This window comes from Colossoma macropomum, unplaced genomic scaffold, assembly GCF_904425465.1.
Source record: "Colossoma macropomum unplaced genomic scaffold, Colossoma_macropomum, whole genome shotgun sequence".
NCBI lineage: Eukaryota > Metazoa > Chordata > Actinopteri > Characiformes > Serrasalmidae > Colossoma > Colossoma macropomum.
In genome coordinates, this window is record NW_023494802.1 from 10,291,334 (window position 1) to 10,310,877 (window position 19,544).

The following is a 19,544-nucleotide window of genomic DNA, read 5'->3' on the forward strand; positions in this document are numbered from 1 at the left end:
CGCAATATGAACTGCAGCGCGGCCGAGGGGGCGGACGGAGGAGCCTGAGCTTCACGAGCCTCGCATCCTCGCGGACAGCAGAGCTTATATAACCCACACCACGATTTATTAATTGGGAATAATTGGTCATCTCGAGCGGAGGAAGCGAATTGGAACTGGACATATTCGACACCTCCCTGTCTCCTAGGCGGCTTGCATCCCCCACCTACCCACCCCATCTCTCCCTATCTCTCTCTCTCTCTCTCTCTCTCTCTCTCTCTCTCACACACACACACACACACACACACACACTCACTCAGGCGCGTTCACATACATTCATAAGACCAGGTAAACCGCTCCCAGGCGCGATGCGCGATGGCTAGAATAAGACGCTCTAATCGTGCGTCTGGATCCTGGCGTTGATGCAGATGCTCGACTGCAAGTAAAGGGAGGGACACCCCGGTCCATCCTCGCCCTACGGCCGCTTGCCTCATCGCGATAAACGCCGGGAGCAAGCAAAGACATCAAGGGGCTTCCTCACCCACCTTTGCTCGAGATAAAAAAGGGGGGAAAATACGGAGCTGGATCATCAGATGTCATCTCGGCGGAGCAGGAGAGCCATGCATTCTTAAGCAGCAGCACTCCAGGATACATCTGGCCCCCAAGTCTGTCTGATCTTCGCATCGTCGCTGGACATTTTGCTGGTGAGGGAGCGCCAGCGCCAGTGAGCCAAAAGCAGCAGAGCACTTTCCCTTTCTGGCCTGGCCCGCAGATTCGAGCAGACGCGCTACTAGATGGGGAGAGAAAGCCAGTACTGGGGGCTCTAGGGGGAAGGGGGGGCAGAGATCCGGGGCCGAGCTGCCCCCTTATGCGCCGTCCACAGCCTTCTCCCAGTCAAGGCGCCTTGATGAGCTCCTCGTCCCGGGCCACGGCGCTTTAGCTTGGGCAACAAGGGCCATCCTGGGGAGAGGACCACGGGAGCTTTGATGCATATGATCACAACCACCATGATTTTTATGATCCTCGGTGCTTCTGTTGTAATGGTAAGACGGCCTGCTGCACCACCGTCCCTTTTAGCTTTAATCACAACCACAGTTTAGGGAAACTTGATTAGGAGAAAACACGTCTGGAGAGGAAAGTGGAGAGTCCACTGACATCCATATCCAACAGTGACAAATGCACAGCCGTGTTAACCAGCCATAGGGTTCTCTTGCAGATGTGGGTAGATATCAGGATGTATCTTACACTGCAGTGCTCGTGAGAAAAGGTTCGAGTGCTTCTTCTTCTTTTTCTCTCTTCTTTTCTCTTTTTTTTTGCAGGCGATAGCGTGTCTGATGGACATGAACGCACTGCTGGATCGCTTCCACAACTACATCCTCCCGCATCTACGAGGCGAGGACCGTGTGTGCCACTGCAACTGTGGAAGGTAGGCTGCACACTCGCTCAGTTTAGCACTGAGGAACATCACGGAACGTTGAAGCTTGCCAATATATTATATCCACATACAAGGCCTGCTTAGATGATTTCCTCGCGTTTTCCTGGCGGTGAAGGACTGGCTTTGATGGTTGGGTTTAGTTATATGTGTATATAGGTTGTATACCCTTAAGAAAAGGGACTGTGCACAAGTCAGAGACCACCCTTCATTTGTTTCATTTCCAGGCAAAACCCTAAGTACCATAAGCACAAGTTTTGATTTATTCAGTGTCAGAAAACAGTTTTAACACAGTGTGCACCGAAGTCAACTAAATATATTAATGTTCAGTATTTAGTGTCCCCACACTTTGCCTTTATTACACCCTCCTTACTTTTCAAGTGACTTGCTTTCAGTTTGTCAGTAAAAATCTGCTGGGATATTTTTCCACACCTCCAAAGTTCAGTCTTAGAAGTTGGTTGTGTTTTCTGTTTTTTTACTCTCCAGTAATCCCAATTACAAATTAAGACTTTGACCTTCCTTCATATCTCAGATGACCAGTTTCGGTGTTCTACTGCAAAGCGTCTTTTTTAGTTTATTTCATTTTCTCAGTAACAGCTACACCTCCTTTCAGACTCATAGTGTTGAGTTGTCTTGTCACAGTGGAAGGATGGACAGAAACACCTGTGGATTTTTTCAGATCTGAAGAGAGAGAGAGAGTAGAGCTTGATTTTTTTCCTCTGTCTCAAAGATAGAAGCTTTCTATATATTTGACGGGGACAGTTTTGGTGGGCTACAAGGTCTCGCACTGTTGTTAAGAGTCCCATTTTCTTTGTGTCTTTTAATGCATTTTTTCACCTATTTTTCTTCAAATTTTCTCTTCCTTATGCAAGCGGATTGTCTTATATATCATCCCCTAAGAAATATCTCCTGAAAAATTCATACATTTTTGGCCAGAAATAAAATAAACTAAGGGTACTCGTTTGATGTTCTTTGATTTTTTATCGTTCACTGACAACTCAAAGAACGATTTGAATGTTCTTTGCATGGTTAAATGGCTCTACACCATGTTTGAATGCTGGTGTATGTGGCTCTTTAAAGCATCCTCTATGTAGCCCCAAAGAGTTTACCAAGACCAAGAGTTTAACTGTTATTAAAGTCAAAGAACCTTTTTATGCACTGTAACACTTTTTGGTAAGACTATAGGGGGAATAATTGGATTTCAGCTGTGGAGACTTAATGTTATGTGTTTTCAGGTTTGATGTGATTTTCAATTCTGTGATCAATACAATCAATATTTTATGTGTTTTAGGTTTTGATTCTACAAAGCTCTAATTATGCACACCAACTGGTTTGTCTATACAAAAAAAATCTCATCTTTAAGCTAGAAACATACAAATACCTGAACTGCTATAACATGCCTTCAGTTTCAACCCTTCACAACTGTATATCAACACCAATGTGTCACAAAAGTGCAATTAAAACACATGCGAAATCTGTGCAGTCTGACAGAAAGCATTAAAAATAACTAAGTTACTGGTTCAGAGATTTACGTCTGAATTAACCGATCAATGAATTGATCAGTGACAATGGCTTTTACAGAAGACGCAGAGATGCAGAAGAGTCTGAACTGTTTTAAATTTAAAAACACTATTTTGATCATATCTTTTAAACACACTGTAGACAGACCTGCTTCTGTTGTCACAGGGACATGTGTGTGTGTGTGTGTGATTTTGCCTGTGAAAGATTAATTTTCATGGTGGCATTGATTCATATGTGTCTGTAATGAATGCACTGGGTTATCCATGTCTTTTAGTTGCGTAATTTGGCTCTCTGATTTTATGAAGACTGGATAGTGAATGGGTTGTGACTGGATTCTCTTTGATTTCTCTGTATGATTTCTAGATGTGTTTCCCTCCAAGCGCAGCTTTGTGTAGTTCCTTTGTGGCATTGCAATGTTTGCACAGTTGCAAAATGTTTAAAATATGACCTAATATACTTCCTCCACTAGGTGAGATGAGAATAGCCTGGATCAGTGAAGTTTTTTCATCATTTATCCTACTGAATAAATTTGTGGGTGCCTTATAGGTGTAATATGTGCAGTGTACTCCCTTGGTGGGGTGGAACACGTTATTAATTTCCTTAGAGACACATAGAGGGTGTGCACAAAGCAAGGAGTATAGGCCACTATAGTACAAATCCCCAGGGGTGAATTAATACCTACAGTGTTAAATGAAAATGTACAGTTGCCAGTTAAGTACATTTGTGAATTCAGCTCTGGGGATTTTGCTGTGATGGAGTATCACAGCAGTGCGTAGTAATATGTTCATTCTCCTGAGACATTTATCTGCACTGAAAATGAAAGTGTACATCATTTACACATGGATAGAACAACAAACACAAGGCAAGAGGCTCAAAACAGCAAGATATTAGAAAGCTGTTGTTCAATTGTGTTGATTTATTTTTGCAATGTGGAAATGTGTACATGCATTTTTCAGTATGTATGCAGGGTGCTACATCTGAATGGCAATTGCCCTTTAGGTGGGACTTTAAGCATGCTCTAATTGATATCAGCATTTATTCATTAGTGTTCCATATGCAGGCTCACAGGACTAATTGGCCAATTTCAGCCTTAAAAGCCCTGCATTCCCTACCCAAGGGTACTGAATCAGGCCAATCCAAAATTACTCTCAACTCTGACCAGCTAATCATGCTCGCCACACATACAGCAGCCTAGCAGTTTACCTGAAATGCTGACTGAAATTATATTATAAATATTGCATTTCTCATGATCAGTGATAAGTCCTGTACAGGTGTTTACTGTAATAGTGAAAACTGCCTCTTGTTCTTCACTTAAACGTTATGTCGGTGAACAAGAAATGTGAAAGAAGGTCATATGATCTTAGTAAAAATGTGCACACTTTTAGCAAAAACAGTTCTATACAGCCACTTGTAACAACAGCTGAACCCTTTTTGGGTCTAGAACCACTTTTAAAAAGGTTCTGTAAAGAATCATAAACAACAGGTTTCCATTAGGAGCCATTTAATGCATTGAAATGGTTCTTTGAGTGTTCACAGTTCTAAATATAACCGTTGCTTTCACTAAAGAACCCTTAAAGAACCTTATTAAGGGTGTAGGATGCCCTGGGATCAGTTAAGCAGTTTATCTAGAATCTGTGAAGCTCAAATATGACATGAGGAATGGTATTATGCTGTTCAGGTGCTCAGTGGAAGACTTCAGTTGAAATACGAAATACAACTTCAGGTGCTTGTTGAAAGATATGCAACAAAAGAAGAAAGCATGGAGGTCCAGATAATGCTTTTTCCTGTTGTTCCTTGCTACATTAAAAAGCATAAAGAAAACAAGAACTGCATGAGTTCTATTTCTTCACATTCGCCACCAAGTTCACCGTTTTTTCGCTAACAGAAAAGGTGCAAGGTCATGTTCCACGTCACATCTTGTAAACTTGTGTATAATTTAGAGCTCCATCTAGTTTTCTACTTTTAGATCAACACTGTCGCACAAAAACCTTGTATCTCCATTTTTGTCATTTTTATTTTTTGCATAATTTAAAAACTCCAGTTACACTTTGCTTTGAAATAGAATTTTACATGAATGTACCAACAGAAATGGTCCAGAATAACCTGAAAAAAAGTAATAATGACTAATAATCACAATAACGAGGGATACTCTGGCTGTTTTCAATAAAATCTCTATATACTGCATCTGTATCGTATCAGAGATGTTAAAAAGGAGAAAACATGGTGTCTGTTTACAAGGAAAGTCCCGTCCTTCAGTAAAATGAGCTTTTTAACTTTCTGTTTAAGCCACAAGCAGGAAAAGCTGCTCCTCATTATGGAGATGTGTGCATGAACAGTAGCCAGAACAAGCTGAAAAATCAGGCATTTTGTGCATTATTTTAGCCAAACGCTTCAAACTGCTTATGCTATTTTTGTCACATTTTATCAGTTCTTTCAACTATACATTTTAAACATTAAGATGGCTTTTAGTTTCTGTTTTATATGTTTCTCCCAATTCAAAGCAATAGAAGCCTGGTCTTGTGTGACTGGAAGTAAATGCCAGGCGGGCATTTGCAAAGGTGGCTGTTGAGTGGACAGACTTTCCTATAAGGATTTTGATCTTATGATTAATTACCACAGACTATAATTTTGACATATTTCCCTGTACTTACAAAAAAACAGAAAATCTGTTGACTCAAAATATGCTTATGATAGAAGCCAGTGGGCAGGGGACAAAGCAACTGGTCTGTATTACAAGTGTTTTGAGTATGTTTTCACCTCCTTGGGCTAGTATAGCCTATAGATTCATCTGTGTATGAATAATTTGAAGTCTGCTTTTATCGTCATTTATGAAATACAGTGTAAAATACGGCACATGTTCAGTTTGTTAAACTGTAAGACAGTCATTTTTATTTTTATTGAAGCATTTTTATTAAAGCATTCTGAAACAACTTTAAAAGACATGGCTGCAACATTTGATGCAATAGTCTAAACACCAGATGATCTCAAAAAGCTGTGCCTGTAGACCTTGTTGGTAAAGGAAATTTAGATAACCGGAAGCCAAATGAGCAATAAAAAGCAATAGACTGCTAGATTTTGAGTTACTGTTATATAGCTTGCAGTTCTGATCTGTTTCAGGTCTATGCCATATGGACACTAAAGGAAAAAAGTCATTTATCCGGGTGGGTGGAAGTGCACAGATGGTTTAGTCAAAACTGAATACAACTGCAGTGTTATTGATGTCTCATGTTTCTGTAATAAGGATGTATTTGAAGATCTCTATTTAGGACTTTATAATACATTCACAACACACACATAACTCAAGTCCTTTATGACACATTTATAAGTGCTTATGCCAATAGCCTCCACTCTTAAAAAAGATGGTTCTTCAAGGGTTGTTTAGCAAAGAAAATTGTTCTATATGAAACCATAAATGCTCAAAGACCCATTTTGCTTGATTAAATCATGAAAGTGTTCTTCTGATTGAAGAATGTGCTGTAAATGTTCTATATAGAAATTTTTGAATAGGGTTCTGTTCACATTTCCTTTACATTTACTTTAAAGAGCCATCTATTAAAAGATTCATTAGAGAACCAGAAGTGTTTTCTTCTAAGGCATCACCCCAAAGAATCCTTTTCTGTACCTTTATATTTAATAGTGTGTCTATCTGTTCTCTTTTGGCTCTTTTAAGTGTGTCAGGCGTCTGTGTGCTTTCTGAGCAAACCCACACTGCCTTCAGTATTTTGGTCTCTTTGTTTATTTGTATCTAAATGTCAAGGCTCAGTGTTTTCTTTCTATCACAGGCACCATGTCCATTATGTAATTCCATATGATGGGGACCATTCGTTGGTGGACTCATCGGAGAACTACTTTGTGAGCGACAGTGTGACAAAGCAGGAGATGGACCTCATGCTGGGGCTGTTGCTAGGCTTCTGCATCAGCTGGCTGCTACTGTGGCTGGATGGAGCGTTACACTGCGCTGTGAGGGCCTGGAGGGCCAGCCGCTACTATGGTGAGTGTGATGGGGCCACTCAGCCGGTGGGGGGGGTGGGCAAGAAAGCATGTACACAAGTTAATATAAAGGCTTAAAGATGCGTGTGCAAACTTATATCAAATTCAGTTGATATGCTGTATGATTCAAAATGTGACAGATGAAGATATTTTTGTTTGTGAGAGTAACTGCATTTGGAGGAATGATTCACTCTAACACCTCGCATGTTTAGGGAATAAATTAGAGCCTTTGGAGCTGACACTCCGTATGTCCATTGTCATGAGTAATCACGTCTTAGAAGTATATTTTTCTGTTGCTCATCATTTGCATAATATGATGGGTGTATGGAAACGGGGGAAGCTAATGGTACCATTAACCATTTAATCTTTTTACACTGCAAAATTATCCACTGTGTTAGTGGATAAACAGTGCTTGAAGGAATAGTTCTGTAAAAAGTCCATTTTAAACCATTTTTCGCTTACCTCAAATGTAGTTAATTGGCCAAGACATGTTTGGAGTCCAAAAATGTGGAAATCTAGGCTAACATTGCTAACAAACACTGCAAGGGTAACACTGCTAACAAACACTGGAACCCAATGTTCCCTCAGATAGCCCAAATCATTTCTGTAAAAATGCATCACGAAAACTTCTCTCAACCTGCTCAAGCTGCACCCAGGTCTTCATTACGATTGCACAGGTTTGTCAATACAGTTTAAGACACAGTACGACTTACTGTGAGCTATAAAAATGAACTAATAAAATGTGCTAATAAAGTGAACTTCAGCTAATAAAATAATAGAATGGCCCTTAAAATGGCATTGAGGATTCCCCAGAGGGGAAATGAGGAGGTAAAGTTGACCAGGGCACGTTAAAGCTGGCATTGGAATGGGAGCCAGGAGAACATAATTGGCCTGTCCTCTTCCCCTTTACTTAGCGCAGTGCTAGCCAACAGAATTGGCAATTGGCGTTCTCCACCAAGCACACTGAGTCGTCTAATGATGTTGTGTTAACAGCAGTTTGAAAAACATGCAGTCTTGGACGAAGCGCATGCTAGCCTTCACCCTCCTGGCTTGGTAGCATGGTGTGATGGGGGAGACTTAGCTAGCGGGTGGAATTGGACACAGTTTAAATTCAGAGTGTTTTATTAGTCACAAATGATAATGTTATGCTGTGCTAACAAGGTGGATTGTGATGTTGTAGCTAATTGAAATTGCCAAAAACAACAAATTAGTCACCACGCTAATGTTAGTTTGATAACATAAAAAATCTACATGCAAAATAAATACATATCTGATTTATCACAATAGCGTATTCTTTTACACACATACAAAATAAATGTCAGTTGAAATCAATGAATCTAAACTGAAATATTGTGACAAAAGCTTTCCTTAGGTTTGCTAAAGTCTTGTATAGCTTGTCTAATCTTGCAGCAAAAGAACACATATGTGCAAATACAAACTCAGTAGGTTTTTACAGGAAACAGAATGAGCTTTGAGACATTGCTCACAAATGAGGTGCCCAATATGATTTCAGTTTCAGAATGACTTTGGGAATCATGTCTGAAATTCTTCAAATTTAGTATTTAAATCACGCTAGTCGTCTCAGTAAATTGCATTTATGGGAAAAACCTTTGGATATGTCACCACCTCTGTATCATTATGGGTAATCAGAGCCGCTTTTTTCCCAACTTGCTTTTTTTTGTTGCTTAAGCAAATTTAAATTTGAATAGACTATTATTTTTTTAATGGATACTGTTGATCTTATTGGAAACTGTTGTCGTTCCATCTTTTAAGACCTCAACTCACAAATCTCACACATCTTTTTATATAATGCGTTGACCATAGTGTGATCCTGTATATGATGAACATAATGGAGGATTTCACTACTATTCAAATACAATGATGCTGCTTAATCAGTAATGTCTGAAAGGTTTTTATACAATCAATAGAATTACACTTGGACCTTAATATTTGGATGCCCTTCCTTCGCTTGGTGATGGAGTGATATTTCTGTTCTGATGGTTCATTAAAGATAATGATTCTTCCATTGGGGTTTAGATACAGTGACTAAAGTTTGATCAGTGTGTCAGTAATTGGACAGGGTCTTTTTATTCATTAATGGGATAGATCAGCCAAATTTACCCCCTTACCCCAAACATAGCTGAGCAGCCAAATCATGTTCAGTGTTTGAAGTTAGCATCTTAATTTTGTACTGGAGTTACAAGGCTAATATAGCTACCATGTAGTGAAAGCTCTAATGTGCACTCACAACAGTCTGAGTCCTTAGTTTATTACAGCATGCAAAAGCATAGGTAACATCTAGCTAGCTTCTAGTATCAAATGCTTGAATGTTCACGCAGACTGTTAAATAATAATGAGGGCAGTAATTTTTCACAACAGTGTTATACTGTTTATCAGTCACATTAGGAGCTGAACATCACATAACAACAGTTACATGTCAGTTATTAAAGCAACACTACATATTTTTGTTAAAATTAAAAAAGTAGTATTACAGAGTAAGGAGAAAAAAAGAACATCCTAAAATATGGTGTATGTGTGCTGCTGCAAGTCACCATGCAAAGTGTGAAATAATTTAAAAGAAGAGGTCAGATTTCGCCATAATTTTCCAAACCACATCATACGTGGGGGTCCGAAGAACAACCCACGTCACAAAGCGTTCTTCCACACATTCTGCAGTTCTCCAAATCCCTAAAACCTAAATAGTATAGCTTTAAGACTACAAAAGTTCCATATAGAAGAAAAATGTATGTACATATATTTGCTCATATTAAAAAAACATATAAACACATTTAATATAAAATATATAAACACGTTTAAGAATTTTTGAGATTACTTAACAGCTCAACATGATAATGTAAAGTCATGTGTAAATGACATGAATTTCAGAATCTCAGACATTTAAATTTGTTGCATATTTCTAAACTTCTGCATGTAGTAAACACTTTTCTCATGCTGCCGTCGCTGCTTCTGTAGTTATGGATGTGGTTATTGGAGTGAAAAGTATGCTTTGGGTCGATGTAACTGAACCACCAGGCAACACAGCAGTTGTTTGTTACAGTCATCTCGGTCCACTGGGCCGCAGAGGTACATATGTTGTGTCTGTAAATGTAAGTGCCTCTTTCAAAAAGAGAATGCCTTCAGCTTCAGCATGCACTAACCATCCCAGGGGCATTGCAGTTAAAAGAAGTAGCAAATTAAAAAATCAGGCAAAACAGAAGTGTTAAAAAGGAGTGGACAGGTTTTCTTTAAATATTTCAGCCATGTGCAGACATTGCTTAAGTCACACTGAGATGTCTGTGGCCTGGGACCACATATGCTAGTGGATGTACATTAAACATGATCATATCCCACACAGAAAGCAGTCAATGATATTTAAGTGTACATTAACCTCTTACATGGTCAGCGCCTGCCAGCAGGCCCAGAGACTTAATATACACTTCTATAACCTAAGAATAGCTCAGTTTGCAAAATAGCTCAACCAGTTTGCATTGAAGTCTTTGTAGTTACTGAATAATAAACCTTACTATGTAATACACCTGGGATTTTAAAGGTTAATCAAGTTAATGAAATCCCATTTAAGTTCTGATGTATTATTGTTATATTGCTTTGCATAGGAGCTTTCTTAAAACGAGCATAGTAATAGTGTAACCATATATACTAGCATTCAAAAGTTTGGAGTTCACAACATAATTATAGTATATTATTTATCATTTAATCTTTTGTTCTCAAAAAACTTAAATAAATAAAATGTCTTACAATACCTTTTGGTGTCTAGATTATGGTATTTCAAGCTACACTGTATAAGTTATTACTGAATAAAATAACAACAATTGTTAATGTAACAAATGATTCCAGACTTTTGAATTGTAGTTCATAAATTAATGCTTTTCAGTTCTGGTCCTAGAGGGCCAGAGTCTGGAACAGTTAGGTGACACTTCTGCTTAAACGGACCTGTTTCAGTTATTGACCGGGTTTAGTTGGTGTGTTTGAGCAGGGAAATCACCAAACTGTGCTCGACTCAATAACTGTGGCATCATTAGAATGGCACATATGAAAAGAACCAATGTCTAAGATGCAAAAGTTCCTTTTGCTTTGAGTGACCCTATACCTAAATGATATTTCTTTTATTAAAACAAATGATTGAACATTACATTTTGCTTACTTCATTGCAGAAAATATGCATTTCATTAGTGTCAATTCTTAATGTTGCACACTGATTTTCAGACTTTGGGACACAAAGTGGGATCAAAACAATGGGATCTAACTGCTCACCATGTTTCCATGAGGGACAGGGATGCAGTCTCACTTCCTGCTCTAAAATGCAGGGGTGTGGCTAAAATATTGCTCTGCCTATTGACCAAAACTTTTGGTAGTGACATGAAAACATTGGACGGCATTTTTGGTGTTTTTGACATTTTTTTATTTAAAAACCAAAAAATATTTAAAATCCCAAAAAAATATTTTTAGAAATTGAAATTTAGGGGTTATGGTTTGGAACAGGCATCTCCCAATAGAAAGTACCCTATACATGATGATGTTGTCTATATTTAGCTTGTTACTACATAATACTGAATACTTAATTCTTTTAAATATTTTTTTTATTTTACTATGGGGCCACAGTTTGAAATAATTTGGTAGAATGGTCCATATGTAACCAGTTCTTCAACTGCTGGAGAACCTCCTTTTTAAAAAGTGTATGGCTGGACTTCACACAACCATACACAGCACTGAACATCATGATATCATGGTGCATTGATTCACCAACCAGCATAAGCTGATGAGGAATCGTGGGGATGCCCCCGCAGTGGCGCTGTGAAAGCATGACGTTGATGGCAGGTCAGCCTCGTTTAGCCTCTCTGAGATAGAGGAGTGAAGGTGAGACTGAGAGAGAAAGCGAGGTAGAGAGAGAACAGAGAGGGGGGAGATGCTGTCACATCCCCACCCCCACACACATACACACACTTTCACTCCTCCTGCACCCTCTCGCTTCGTGAGTGCTATAAATAGAAAGAGAGCAGCTGGAAAGAGAAGGCAAGCAAGGGGGGAGACATGTGTGAGTGAGATGACACACACACACACACACACACACACACACACACACACACACACATGCTGCACAGAGAACTACACATTGATTTTTTTATAGCTCTCATTCTCTAATTCCATTTCTCCCCCCCAACCCGTTCCTCCACAGACCACTAACCGAGGGCATCATGCTGTATCCTTGCCCTCATCCTTATTCCTCATCAATTCTCTTTTTTGAAGTTTAATTTTCTATATAAACTGGGTTTAGTATGTTTGATGATGGGGTTGTATATTATATTATGGTTGTTACTATTATTATTATTATGGTTGTTATTATTATTATTATTATTATTGTAGAATATTATATGCATTTTGGTCATTAAGAAATGCACATATAGAAGGTAGGAGATGACTTAGTGCTGATGTGTGCTATGCTAATTTGAGCAGAGCCTGTGCTGCATTAGCTCCATACAGTTCATTACGATTACGTCCATGTGTACGTCCCCTGGCATCTGAGGCAGTTTGTTTTTATTCAAATGAAGGATTTAAATCACAGCCTTTATTTATTAGCTTCTTCTGAATACCCTTCACAAGAGTCCTTGTGGATGGCATACCCGTAGAATGCTATAAATAACCATCCCCTCCTTTCTAGCTCGGCCATCGGTGAGGGGCAGGGCTGTCTGGGGATCTCTCTCTCTCTCTTTCACTCTCTCATTCTCTCTCTCTCTCTCTTTCTCACTCTCTGTGTGTGTGTTCGGGTTGGTGTCTCCAGGTCTACAAACCAAGCCTTAATTCTCTACGCTTATCAACACTATTGCCAACCACTCTTATAATAAATAAATTCACCACAGATGGGTATGTAGTAAAGCAGTGTGTTTCATTGCTGTAATTATAGAATCAATTATTCCTTTATTCAGCAAATCGTCATTGTCACATCATGTCATGTTCCATTTTTGTTCTTCACACTACTCTTCACACTATGAAACAACAGAAATAAAATCAAACTGAATAAAATGGAATAAACCTCATTACATTAACTTCCATTCAATTTAAGAACGTTTTCCCACTTCCTATAAAGTTCCTATAAGGTATAAATTTGAAGAGCTGAGATTTTGCTACAATCTATAATTTCAAACATTTTTATGTTATGCTTTATTTTGTGTTATCCACTATCCAGTCACTGTTTTTAGTGCTCTTTTCTGAAAATTAGTTCTCTATATTTAAAGCCATACTTTGACCTTCATGTATTAGCTTATAAGAATTGAGCTTATATTCACTACTCATATACACTGTCCAGAAGTTTGTAGACATCTGCTCATCCAGTGTTTCTTTGGAAATCAAGGGTACTAATAGAGTGTTTTTCCCTCTTTGCTGCAGTAACAGCCTCTGCTCTTCTGGATGGACTTTTTACTAGATGTTGGAACATTGCTATGAGAATTTGAATGCAGTCAGACACAAGAGCATTAGTCAGGTCAGGTACTGATGTTGGGTAATTAGTTCTGGATCACCAGCTCCACTCTAACTCATCCCAAAGGTATTGAGTGGAGCTTCATCATTCCAGAGAATCTGATCCCCTACTCCACAGTCTAATGCTTGGGGGGTTCATAACTGTCTATCCCAGTGAACTCAGTTTCAACTATTCCCTGCCCCAACACAGCTGATCCAGCTCTTCAGGTAAATATAAAGCTCTTCATGAACTGGGTTAGGTGTTGGGGCAGAGAAGGCCTGAAACTGTGCCGGGCAGTGGGTCCCCAGGAGTGACGCCTGACATTGGGCATAGCAACATTAGGCATCCCATTCTATTGATGATATTTTGCTATAGAGATTATTTAAAAGATTATTGTACAATTGAACACTTGGGTTCACCTTAAAGTAGCTGAATTCACTAATGAGAAGAGGTGTCTGTCTACTTTTGGACATATAGTGCATGTGTGTTTCAGTCAAGATCAGTCTAACATAGACTGTCCTGAAAAATGTAGATAATCCTGGAAAAACAATTTTAAAAAATGAGACAGAACAACACAGCTTCACTGCTGCTGTGAGAAACTTGAAAAATGTTAAGGTCAGTAATGTTAATCTACACTTAAAATTCAAGGTGCCAGAAAGGGTTCTTTGCACAGTGCCATAGTAGAACCACTGTTGGTTACCTTAAAAACCATTTAATGAATGGTTATTTTGAGAACCTTTTTGATAAATGAGATATGTGAGTGTGAAGAACCTTTAAAGCTAAATAACCTCCACATAATGTACAGGTTCTGGGAAGAGCCCCTAATTTACTATAAAAAGCTTAAGTGAAGGCTCTTGAAGCCTTTAAAAGGTTTTTCACACTCTCTTTAGGGAAGCAACGGTCGCTCTTTTATATGGCATCGATCAAAGAAGCCTTTGCGGGAGTGTAGATAGAATGAAAAAATAAATAAAAATGCCTGTTTTCAAATTCAGCAATGGGACTCCATGTATACTAAAAGAAAACTGTTTACTTGTCAGGTTTTTAACAGACGAGGCTTGATTTGAGGGGTGATGTGAGGTGATGCCGTCCCTCTGGTCAAAAAAAAACCTTCCTCCTTGTAAAACAACCAACCCCCTTTCCACCCCATTTGGATTAATGTGAAATCACTTAAGATCTATATTATTGGTATTTTCAGTCTATCTGTACGTGAGATTTACACTAACTATGGAATTTCTTAGTCAAATCGGCAAGTTCCTATCAGGTCAGAGCACTGGCACCTACAGGAGAGACGTTTACATAGAATTGTGTGCTTTCACTTTTTTCATTGGTTTTGCTGTTGAGTGTTTGGTACAGTGTGCGCACCTGCTCTCAGGGTTGCCAGGTTTGCATTTTCCAAATTTTTTAGTTTGAATATGCAGTCCAGTCATGCAGGAAAAATTGTAAAGTTTCAGGTTCTGTTGGAGGCAGCTTCGGCCTAGAGATTTTTGCTGGACCTGGCAACCTTGTCCACTGTAGGGAACGCTAAAAATAGAAACTGAAAAATGGAATTTATGATCTTTGGGGATGATCTTCAAATGTAGTTATAAAAAACAGTTATTGGCTTAGATGTATGGCTCTATGGAAACTTAAAATTCAAAAAGGTTCTTCACACTCATTTCCCACTTTCAGAGGTTCTTCTAAGGCATCGCTCCAAAGAATCCTTTTTGGCACTTTTATCTAATTAATGAATTAACTGTCTTTGTTTCTCTCCATTCACAGATACACCGTCCTGGTCCTGGCTCCCTCAGTTCTGTAACCTGCGGGATCTCCGCAGACGTGCACAGTTACGACAGCTGGAAGACTCCAGTGGAAACATGGTGCACATCAAGCAGAAGCTCTACCATAACGGTCATCCCAGCCCCCGTCACCTTTGACTCTCAACAGCAGTACCCCCCCCAACTGTCCCATTACCAAATGCTGCCTCAGAGACCCTCTTCAACAGTCCCACTGCTGTCAGAACCACCTTCTAGACTTTCTACGGCCACCCGACACAGTCCAGTATTTTGAGAAAAAAAAGAAGACTAAGACTCAAGAAGAAAGAAAACGCAACTTTTGTCCACGCACCATGTTTGTGGGGGGAGGTAGGGGGAGGAGGTAAGATGATTGGGGGTCTTTTTTTCTGTACAGGCATTGTCATTTTTTAATTGTTAAATCTAGGCATGCACTTTTAAAACGGGATGGGATAGGCATTCACAGCGTTTAAATGGGGCAGCGAGCCTAGGGTGATTTTCATTTTTGGTCTTATTGCTTTTTTCATTGGAATGGATTTTGGGACACATGTGGGTGGGGCTGATGAGCGAAAGGGTGGGAAGTGGTGTCATGGTTTTTGTGACGGCGTAGTTAAAAGATTACTGCTTGTGTAAATAGTTATACATATTGTTTTATGGGACTTAAGTCAACACAGGGTTAGGGGGTCATTAGAAATGAGCTATAATTCATGTGCCAGGAAAACAGGCTAACGGAGAGTGAAAAAAAAAGTCACGAAAACAGAAGTGAGACGTGGATGAAAATGGATCTCTGTAAAATATTGATTGATCAGCTTTGTTACCTAGTGAAATCAATGAATGTATGTAATTTTATCTGTAAATAAAGGAGAGGGAGGGTGAGACCAGTCGAACGGTCAGGGCTCTTTGTGCTGGACTGAGCGTTTCTGAGTTCAAAATGAGAGAGAGAGCCTTCAGCACTTGCCTTGTCTTCCCTTCACTGTGTCCAATAACCTGTCCAGGTCTCCTTTTAAATAACTCCCGAGTCAAACAAGAGCAAACCAGCGTGCCAGCACAGAGAGCCCTGACCCACTTTCCCCTTCCTCTCCATGTCCAGACATTGCTGTTGTGAAGATGAAATGTCTGTTTTATTAAAAGTGCCATTGAAGCACAACAGTGACCCCTATTGTGGAGACGTGTTATTTCTCAGCACCTTCCCGTTCTGGCTGCGGCCACAAAATCTCCATTTCACAAACTGAAATGTTGCTGTTCCTTTTATACCTTATGAAACAGTAAAAGTATAAACTAATTACAACCACCTTAGAGGAACTGGGCCAAAACGGTGAAGACTCACAGCTGCTTTTGTCCCCTGCAGAAATTATATTGTGGAAATAGAAGGCTTTCTTATTTGCTGCATAATATATAGAACTGAAGCATATAAATAACATCACCTCTATAATCATCATCATCATCATCATCATCATCATCATCATCATTTCTCTTACACAGAATGTGTTACACACATTTGTTTGGTGTTTGTCTAAATACAAAGCTTTAGTGACTCATTCCCAACTAAGCCAGTGATGTCCAGATGACACTTCCAAATAAGAGAGAAAGCTGATCAGCTTTAGAATTCATTCAGTGTAAAACATAATCATCAAAACAACTGTACCTGATCTAGTTTTCTCATTCTTTCCCAGAAATCATGTGTTTTAGATAATTAGATTTGCAAACAATCTTGTATAAAGCCGTTCTGTCCAGTTGTGAGCCAAAAAACCACACATTTGAAAAACTCATGGAACGGTCTGTTAGCTAATGTATCTCTGCTTTTATGCGTTTATCTCAAAGGAACACAGGCAAAAATCAAATACACATGATCTTCCATTTAACCCTCAAAGATAAATTCGAGAGATTTTTCAAAATTCCTGCATAATTCAGCTGTTAAGTTGTAAACATAATTCATAATGGTAGTGGCAGCAACCAGACATCCGAACCATGTAATGTCTCTAAAAGCTACACGACAGAAAAATATGAATATGCTGCCTAATGAAAAAATCTGTTTCACCATAGTTTAGCAAAGTTTTTTTGCCTGAAACACATATTTAAAAATTTCTGCATACTTCACTGAGACATAAAAGTCATTCAGAGTGTTTTAATATGAAATAATAGTTTGCTGTAAAGACATGTACTGATTTCTTTACAGTGTTGATGATAGGAACCAGAGGTTGTGATGTCTACAGTGCAAATATAGCCATTTTATTTACTTTCCTAAACCACCAGTGAACCAACCTGTGCCTGACGAGTTTTTATTTGGATTTATTTGGACTTTAGGCTAATAAATAAATGCTTGAAATTTCCATTTTGCCACTATCTAAATAATCATGTCACTTCCGAAACTACCAAATGTTTCAGTAGTGATCAGTAGTGACAATTTTAGCTCATTTTGAGCAGAACTCAGAAACGCTAACCTGTACATGACAAGCAAACACAACTTTGAATAGCTGTATGCACATGTATTATACACACAAATACACGCATATATCTTCATTAAAACACAAAAAAGTTTGCTCAACTGCAGAAAATATGTGTTGCAGTAGTAAAATACCTAATATTACATGCTGATTTTCAGACTTTTTTCATTAAAAAAATGAAACTTATGATAAATTCAAATCATTCAACTTCACATTAAAAGAAATCAAAGATATATAAAAAAAAAACCAGAAGAAAACAAAAATTCAGAATAATATATATATATTTCATATATATTGCATATATATTTTCATTTTATTTACAAGTTGAAATTTAGGGGTGACAATTTATTTGGAACAGACACTTCCCACTAGAAGGTACCTTATAAATGATGATTTTGTGCAAATTTTGTTTATATCTCAATTAATGTCTTGCATTTAAATAGTTCATAATGTAATCCTTGTTAATATGCAAGATCTGAATACCTTTGAACACTCATTTTTTCAATTTTTTTACTGTGGGACTGCAGTTTCAACTTCTTTGGCAGAATGGTCCATATATATAGTGTTGATGATGATAAAACAGTGGTAAATCTGAAAATCTGTTTTCATTGGGTATTATTTTTGCCTTATAATTCAGTACGTTTCTCTAGAATATTGATACATTTCACATCAAACCTTTCTGAATAACTGTTTAATATTTAATGATTTAATTATTCAGAAATGTTGAATCAGTGGAATTCCCCTTTAAGTCACAGTTATTGCAAAAAAGGTTTATGGCGTCTGCATTTGGAGCTAAAGCAGTTGTTAAAGTGTCTGCTAACAAAGGTGTGGTTATGGACTCTGCCTACTTCTTCTCATATCTTCTGCTGTGGCAGTTGTTATTGCTATCTCAGCAGCAGCAGAAGGACTGAGAGGAACAAAAGCGATAGACTTCCTAGGAAAGGTATGACCTTTATAGAAAAAAAAATTACATGAAACAAACTTCTGGCTATGAAAAATGGCTATGACAACACAAACCACATATAATTTTTACCAATTAATGAATGAATGAATGAATCAATCAATCAATCAATAGAGCCGTCAACTGCTGCTCATCTAAAGACAATCAGATAATTCAATAAATCAAATAATTATAAGGCAGTCCAGAGAACAGCACTGTAACACATAAAACACGACATAAACTATAAAAAGTGATGTGTTAAATAACAACACACTAACCTGTTTTACCCATTAACACTTTTTTGGGTCATATTGTCACTGATTTAACACATTCTGTGTTAACAGTAACCCAAAATGTGTTATCCACAGCTGAGTATAGAGATATTTCAACATTTATTTTGCTGAAAGTAACACAAAATGTGCCATCTTCATCTGAACCCACAGATGTGACTGAATAGAGACAGAATGTGTTGTTTTTCAACGAAAACCAAACCACCTTAGACAAGCATTTTTAGGGTAAACTTATCTCAACAATAGTAAACTACTTCTGACCTAACTTAATCCTTTACATGGCCAGGATGTAATAAGCCTTGGATCTTAAAGGGTAATTCCACCAATTAAAAAAAAAACAAAAACTCTGCATATTTCATTCTTTAAAAATGTGAACAAAGTCATTCAGAGTGGTTTGATGTGAAATGCACCATTCTATAGAAGACTGTTGAGTCACAGTTGTTCACAGTGGTGGTGACAGGAACCTGATGTCTGCCTTTAAAGCCTTCTTCACAGAAAGTTATTGCATGAAATGGTTATAAATTTGTTGCCTGGGGCCTGAATAAATATTCATCAGCATATAAATATTGGCGCCCCTGGTAAACATGAGCAAAACGGTCCCTTTCATTTGAAATGTTAACTAAAATCTAACCTTTATTTGAAAAATAGTGTGGTGTCCTGCTGGAAGATTCAACCACAATCCAGTTTAAGTTTCCTGGCTGAAGCAG

At 38.4% G+C, this 19,544-nt stretch overlaps 1 protein-coding gene across 1 annotated transcript; it reads left to right on the forward strand.

Moving 5' to 3' along the window:
- The first annotated feature begins 290 nt into the window (after nt 1–290).
- On the forward strand, nt 291–16,316 carry tmem240a (transmembrane protein 240a). Its single transcript, XM_036592467.1, has 4 exons — nt 291–1,022; nt 1,299–1,405; nt 6,715–6,923; nt 15,153–16,316. Exons 1-4 carry the CDS (start codon nt 966–968, stop codon nt 15,305–15,307), a joined length of 528 nt encoding a protein of 175 aa, XP_036448360.1. The 5' UTR covers nt 291–965; the 3' UTR covers nt 15,308–16,316.
- Nucleotides 16,317–19,544: the final 3,228 nt, after the last annotated feature.

What these genes read in the sequence shown, in the direction of transcription:
- tmem240a (XM_036592467.1), top strand. Translation starts at nt 966, where the DNA reads ATGCATATGATCACAACCACCATGATTTTTATGATCCTCGGTGCTTCT. An exon ending in TCGGTGCTTCTGTTGTAATG is followed by an intron (nt 1,023 to 1,298) that starts GTAAGACGGCCT and finishes TTTTTTTTGCAG; the next exon opens with GCGATAGCGTGTCTGATGGA. An exon ending in TGCCACTGCAACTGTGGAAG is followed by an intron (nt 1,406 to 6,714) that starts GTAGGCTGCACA and finishes TTTCTATCACAG; the next exon opens with GCACCATGTCCATTATGTAA.